General features: G+C 36.6%; 1 protein-coding gene across 1 annotated transcript; it reads left to right on the forward strand.

Annotated features, from left to right (window-relative positions):
- Positions 1–2599: 2599 nt before the first annotated feature.
- LOC132155264 (ADP-ribosylation factor 1-like) lies at positions 2600–7241 on the forward strand. Its single transcript, XM_059564143.1, has 5 exons — positions 2600–2719; positions 3446–3616; positions 3693–3803; positions 6210–6334; positions 6417–7241. Exons 2-5 carry the CDS (start codon positions 3472–3474, stop codon positions 6576–6578), a joined length of 543 nt encoding a protein of 180 aa, XP_059420126.1. The 5' UTR covers positions 2600–2719; positions 3446–3471; the 3' UTR covers positions 6579–7241.
- The last annotated feature ends 391 nt before the right edge of the window (positions 7242–7632 follow it).

Genomic DNA, 7632 nt, shown 5'->3' on the forward strand with positions numbered 1-7632 from the left:
AATTTAAATGATGAGAGTAAAGAAACGTTATTAAAGTTATATAATAAGGTATGGGAAGTGGGATGTTTGCCAAAACAGTGGAAAGAATCAATTATTGTCCCCATATGTAAGCCAGGTAAGGATCCGACTTTGGCAGAAAGTTATAGACCGATTGCTTTAACTTCACATGTAGGGAAAATTATGGAAAAAATGATAAATGAAAGATTAAAGTATTATTTGGAGACAAAGAAATTGATAAAGGATTACCAGAGCGGGTTTAGAAAGGGACGAAGCACAATAGATCCGGCTATATGTTTAGAGAATGAAATTAGGAAAGCTCAAATTAATAAAGAAAGTATAGTATCTGTATTTTTTGATGTTGAGAAGGCGTACGATATGTTGTGGAAACAAGGACTAATGATTAAGATTTATCAAATGGGAATAAGAGGGAGAATGTATAGTTGGATCAAGAACTTTTTAACTGATAGGTGGATCGCAGTAAGAGTAGGTAAAGAAGTAGGTACAAAGTATTTAGTGGAAAATGGAACTCCTCAAGGGAGTATAGTTAGTCCAGTTTTGTTTTCAATTATGATAAATGAAGTGTTTAGTAGAGTTGATAGATCTATAACTGTTGCTTTATTTGCAGATGACGGTGTTATGTGGAAAAAGGGAAGAAATATAGAATATTTAGTGAGGAAGATGCAAGAGGCAATTGGGGAAGTAGAGAGATGGGGAATGGAATGGGGTTTTAGGTTTTCAGTGGGAAAGACCAAAGTAGTCTGTTTTTCTCAAAGGAAAAATCAAGAACCGATTCAACTTAAACTTTATGACAAAAATCTAGAGAGAGTGGAATGTTTTAAATATCTAGGGATATGGTTTGAAAACTTAACTGGAAAATACATATTGAGAGTGTTGTTGAAAAATGTAAAAGAATATTGAATGTGGTAAGGTGTCTGAGAGGTAGAGAGTGGGGAGCAAGTAGGACCTCGTTGAAAGCAGTATATATTGGCTTAATTAGGGCAGTTATTGATTATGGATGTGCAGTTTACCAGTCTGCTTCAAGAACATTATTAAAAAAGTTGGATGTTATTCAAAGTCAGGCGCTGAGACTATGTTGTGGTGCTTTTAAAACAACTCCAGTAGCAGCATTACAAGTAGAAATGAATGAAATGCCATTGGAGATTAGAAGAAATCAGATATCGTCAACGTATTGGGCAAATTTAAAAGGGCATAATGGAAGTCACCCGACTCAGAGGGTGTTACAACCTTGTCAAGAAAGGGAAAGACGACAGATTAAGAGCTTTGGTTGGATAATAAGCAATGCAGTCAATGGAATAGGGATAGGAGATATTACGGTAAGCCCAACTGTGCCATTATCTAATGTTCCACCTTGGTTATTAGGGGAGTTTGGGGTAGATTTGCATTTTTTAGAGTGGAAGAAAGAGAATAATATTGATACGAGTCAGGTTAGTAGATACCTAGAGGAGAAGTATTCTATGTTTACTAAGATATATACAGATGCATCAAAAACAGAAGATGATAGAGTAGGAGCTGCGTTCATTATACCAGAAAAGAATGTTATGTTTAATAAGAGAGTAAATGATAAATTGTCAGTGTATACAGGAGAAATGCTGGCCATTCTCTTAGCCCTTGAGTGGGTTGAAAATAGTAGGTCAAGGGAAGTGTTAATAGGGTCAGATTCAAGCAGTGCGTTAACCAGTATTAAGAACATGCATTCAGAAGCAAGACAGGATATTTTGTTGGAAATAGCCCAAGCTGTTTATAGAATTAATAGAGTAGGAGTGGTAATAAAATTCATCTGGATTCCAGCCCATATAGGAATAGAGGGAAATGAATTGGCTGATAAATATGCCAAAAATGCTACAAAAAAAACAGAGATAGATATGGTAATAAGGTATAGTAAGGCGGAAGTTAAAAGCATAATTAAAGCAGAAATGAGAAAGAAGTGGCAAGAGGAGTGGAATATAGAAACAAAAGCGAGAATGTACTACAGTATCCAAAAGAGGGTAGGAGGTATGAAAGAAAATAATAGGAATAAAAAAGAAGAGGACATTATTTCGAGAATGAGATTTGGGCATACTGGATTAAATAGTACGCTTAAAATAATAGGGAAACATGAGACTGGGATGTGTGAGGTCTGTAATATTAACGAAACAGTAGAACATGTAATTATTAATTGTCATAGGTATAAGGAGGAAAGGATGAGGCTGAAAGACTGGTTTAGGAAAGAAAAAATTAGATTTGAAATGAAGGAAATATTACAAATGAATTCAGGGCATGTTGGGTATAGAGCGATATTTGTGTTTTTGAATAAAACAGGGCTGAGTAGAAGGATATGAGTTTAGTTGTCTTAGGAAGTTGTATTTAATAATAATAATAATAATGTATGAATAATAATAATGTTATTAGATATTTATGAAGTTATTTATTGGCTTATTTATGTATGTATTTATTTAATTATTTATTTAAGGGTAGTAGTGACAGTGAGAAAAGGCTATTGTGATCCACACTCCATATCAGAAGGTGGCGGTAATGCACACTTAAAAGTTGTTTGCCAACCGCCATTAAAAGGAAGAAGAAGAAGAAGAAGAAGAACCTGACCTACAGAGTTCCTTATCACCTTCTCGGCGGAAGTGACGCATGACGCACTGACGTGGCCGGAAACTCGCCATCTTGAGGGAGAAAAAAACGCCTTGAAGTTGAAGAGGAAACTTGAACGGTGAGTTTTTTTAGTTCATAAAAACGTATTTAATTTCAACTTTAATTATAGTATCACTATGGTAGCAAACGATTAATAATATTATATGATAAAAGAAAAATAGAATCAGAATTTGTGAGTTAATCGGAATGAGTTTCCTTCAGATGTGACAAAGGAAACAAACAACAATCTGTTTGACTTCAGTCCGCTTCACTGATGCTGCACAGATGATAAACTAACGTTATAGAAACTGGTTTTAACTGTTAAGCTTAACTGTTATTAAATGCTGTGTATGAGTATTCTAGAGCCATTAATAATCAACAACACAAACTTAGTTTTACCAACTTCACGTTATTGTTTTAAATTATTATAGAGATCGTTTCTGACAAGTCAAGCCTCACAGTTAATATATTATTCCGAGTCAGACGCGTCTGTACTGTTGTCCCTGAACAATATATTAACTTAATGAATCTTGCCCAAACTGTTCAGTTAGATCGGCTTTATTATGAAATTATATGAGTGTAAAGACTTGTTTGTCTGTGTTGTCTTTTCAGGAAAGTTTTTACATCTTTTTCTGGTTTATTTTAAGAGTCACTTGGAGAATCAGTTATGATTTGTCATCTTGTGGATTTGAGCGATATGAATTCATCCACTTTGTTCATAACAGTCAAGCGTGTGTGTGTTCAGCTGGTATATAAGCTTGTGTTATCGGTGTATAATGTGAGCCTGTGTCCTGTTCTGTTTCAGTGGAGTCAAAAGGGCATCTGTCGAACATGGGGAACATATTTGCAAACCTCTTTAAAGCCTTCAGTAAGAAAGAGATGAGGATTCTTATGGTGGGTCTCGATGCTGCTGGAAAGACCACAATTCTGTACAAGATGAAGCTGGGGGAGATTGTTACTACCATCCCAACAATCGGTGGGTGACCGAGATCTGTTTTCCAGGATCAGCTCCTGAAAAGCGAGTGAATTTTTATATTTGGTTTTTGTTTCAGGTTTCAATGTTGAAACTGTGGAGTACAAGAATATAAGTTTCACAGTTTGGGACGTCGGTGGTCAAGATAAGATTCGACCGTTGTGGCGCCATTATTTTCAGAACACACAAGGTAAGACTTTTCCCCCAGAAATACAGATAAATCACATGCGATATTTAATGTGCATCTAGACAGTAAAGCCGGTTCTGTAATCAGCGGTAAATCTCCATCAGCTGTGCACTTTCACATGGAGCAGCATTAACTACACAATCTGCGCAAAACATGATCGGAGGACACCATGGTTTACAGTTAGCTGATTGTTATCTGAGACAGAATGAATCTGCATGTATGGACAGGTTTTGTCAGTATTGACTGCTTGCACTGAGCTTCATGACACACTTGCTTTTTCTGTGATTTATGTGTATTATCAGTGTGCTGTAGCCAACTAGTTGACTTAATACCACTTAGAGGTATTTTTAGGGATCTGAAAAGTTATTCTGATGAATGATATCAGAACAACCCTTTATATATTTTATGATTCATTCAGAAGCAAAGCACGGTGACTGTCTTTATGGCCCTTTAAATCGAATCACTGAATCATTGGCTCACTCGATTTGTAAAAAACATGGATTCATTCAGTAATGAAACACAGATGTGTTGTTTTGAGATGCACAAAAGTTTTTTGTAATTGATCAGTATCCAGACAACATTGTGCCTAAAATGTAACACAATATTGACTTCTTGTTTATTATTCTTGTGAACTTATTCAATCATTCAGAAAAAACAGCACTGTTGCTCATGTGATATTACTAAACTACATATGATATAAATAAAAGACAAAAACCAATACAGTGGGATTTTTTTGGCCTCGTACCTTGAATTTTAGGGGCATTAATGTGTTAAATCGACAAGCCGGAAACTAGCACATCTTTATAGTAAATCTGTGTCTGGAATAAAACAAAGCGGTCATTATCAGGGGTATGCTCCTGAAATTTAATCTGTGCGACCTAAAAATATATTTGGGAGTAACATTATATGTGCGGAGCTTATGAGCATATCTGTCCACTAATGACATGTCCAATTTGTGAACTAATGACTCCTTTGAACCAATTCACTTTAATGAATGCTTAACTGATCTGGGTCCAGTTACCGATAACGATGTATCTTAGCTCTGAAGAGCGCTCTCTACGTGCAAGGTTACAAACGCTTGCCGCTATTCCATGTGCTTTTCACAAAACATTTACTTGACATGAACGCGTTCTACGTGCTACTTAAGAGTCGCTGTCCATTCGTGAAATTCGTGCTGAAATATAACCCATGGAATCGTATTCTGAACGTTCAACCTAATAATCGTCATCTGTTGTGAATTAGCAATCATAGACGTCTATAATAAAGCACATACCTACAGGCGGCTGAACAAAAACACAAGAAAAGATACCTTTCAAAAATATAGAGGGAAATAAAGATGCTAATAATAGATGTAAAGGACACCATAGAAATAAGGAAAAACAAAACATCGGAGGACAAGAAATGCCCAATAAATGGCTAGTTTTCGTGCACATCAGCAGCAAGTCATTGACAGGTTTTTTGGAATTCATGCCTATTTTGCCCAGTCTTTGAAGCATATTTCCCACATTACTCCTTTTATGATAACTTTTTTCGTTCAATCATTTAATCTCCCCTAAAACAGCTCATTCAAACACACCCCCACATCGCTACGTCATGATGTAGGAAGAGTTGCATAACGCCACACAAATGTTCACGCAAAGAAAGAAGGTGCAACTTTTATTCTCTCTGTTGCCGCTGCCGTCATGTTGTGAAGCCGCTATGTGTTTTGTTGTGAAAGCAAAACTACTTAGTTTGGCCTTTAAAAAGAGGACACGACTAGAAATCAGTGGTTAAGATGTACTTACAAAACTAGTTGTCCAGAACAGTTCAACCCAAATACTCAGATGAGTGTGCAACAAATTTAACGGAGGACCTTCTCCTGAACCTACAATGCCATCTGTTCTGACTCCGAACCTGTAAGTACGTCTTCATATATAAAGGATTTGCCACTGATGATCCAAACCTGAGTGTAGAATAGCGCTTTTTGTGTCTTTTCTCTGATCACAAATGCAGACATTCTTTTAGGTTTACACGGCGCGATATGCAACACTTAAAAACACAGTATAAGTCATTATAATCAGTAATTATGTCTCCCCTGGAGTTTTATTGGTTTTGTCTCATTGTGCCAGGACACACAGCATCTCAGTATGTTAAGGTGCATAACATTTCCATCACATGCTTGAGGCATTCAACCAATCACAACGCATTGGATCGCTGACCAGAGCACACCTCGCTTTTCAGAACGATGAGCTTTGTAAAAATCAACGCGTTTCAGTAGGCGGGGCATAGAGGAGAAACAATGTACAATATGTGGAAAATAATGTGTTTTTTGAACCTTAAACCGGTTAAATATTGCATTACACCAAATACACAAAATAATGTTCCTTTTAACAGCATCATATGACCTATTTAATCTGCCTTTGTTTTTAGGTCTGATCTTTGTGGTTGACAGTAACGACAGAGAGCGTGTGAATGAAGCGCGAGAGGAGCTGATGAGGATGTTAGCTGAGGATGAGCTCAGGGAAGCAGTTCTGCTTGTGTTTGCCAACAAACAGGTACTAGCAGCTTTCAGCTGATTACATGCACCTCTTTCCAGTTATATGTTCTTAAGCATTTGACAATGTGTTTATCTAACAGGATCTACCGAACGCCATGAACGCTGCAGAAATCACAGACAAGCTGGGGCTGCATTCGCTCCGGCACAGGAACTGGTACATCCAGGCCACATGTGCCACAAGCGGCGACGGCCTTTATGAAGGACTCGACTGGTTGTCCAGTCAACTGAAGAACCAGAAATAATGACCTCACTGAACTGATCTGATCTTCCTTCGTTCCATATTTTCAACACTTGCTTTACTCAGCTCATTTCAAACCCCATTAACACAGAAAATATCTCCCTACAGCGTGAAGAACGTTGTCAAAGTGTTGCTCTCGTTTTAATGTAAATAGTTTTTGTTGAGAGGCAGCTTTTTGGCACCTTTATCCAAAATAGATTTAGTCTTTCGTTGTCTTTTTTTCTCGTTCTTACTGTTTGAGTCATTGGAGAGAGTTTTAAGTCCTGTAAACTCTCTCATTTGAATCTTGCACATGTATTATTTTATTGTGCTTTTAATAGATGTACTGTAAACAAAGCTGTTATGTTTTGTGTTGAACGGAGTACTTGAAATCAAACATTACAGACACTACCTGCGCATATAACGGTTCAATTTCGAGGAAAGGAAACCAAAAACGATTACACTGTAATCTCAGCAAAGGCTGAAGTGACCTGTAGCTTTACTGTCTTCATGCTTTAGGAGCCATAGAGTTGTGAAGACAGAACACATATATTTCTGTTATGAGATTCCTAAAACACAACAGATGTTTCGTAGTGAGTTTGTGGGGGAAATGTTGTTGTGGATGAGGTTAATCAAGGTTTGTAGTAGGGTAGAGTTAAACATTCAGGCACGTAACAGAAATAAGATTTTTTTTTTTAAGGGTACTGTTTCATGAAAACAGTGTGGTTTAATTTTCTATATGCAAAATAATGAATTTTCTTTAATTTTGGGTGGTTACATTTTTTTTTAAGGTTCAACCAGAAGGAGAAACTGAAACATTGGTTTTATGCATAAAGCATTACATTTCATGTTGTTTTGACGCACTAAGATTTACTTTCTATTTCATATTTTGGACTCAAAATCGAACCACCATCAAGAGTTAACAACAGCCTCATCTAACTACATTCAAATATCTTGATCTCTAACCAATTCAATTTTTATCAAGACATAACCTGAAAGCAATCTTGAGAGTGTTGGCATGTTAATTTCAATGCTTTCTGTTGTGCATGCAGAAGTTATTTTTAACACCCAAAAAAAGC

Source organism: Carassius carassius, chromosome 12 (genome assembly GCF_963082965.1).
Source record: "Carassius carassius chromosome 12, fCarCar2.1, whole genome shotgun sequence".
Lineage (NCBI taxonomy): Eukaryota > Metazoa > Chordata > Actinopteri > Cypriniformes > Cyprinidae > Carassius > Carassius carassius.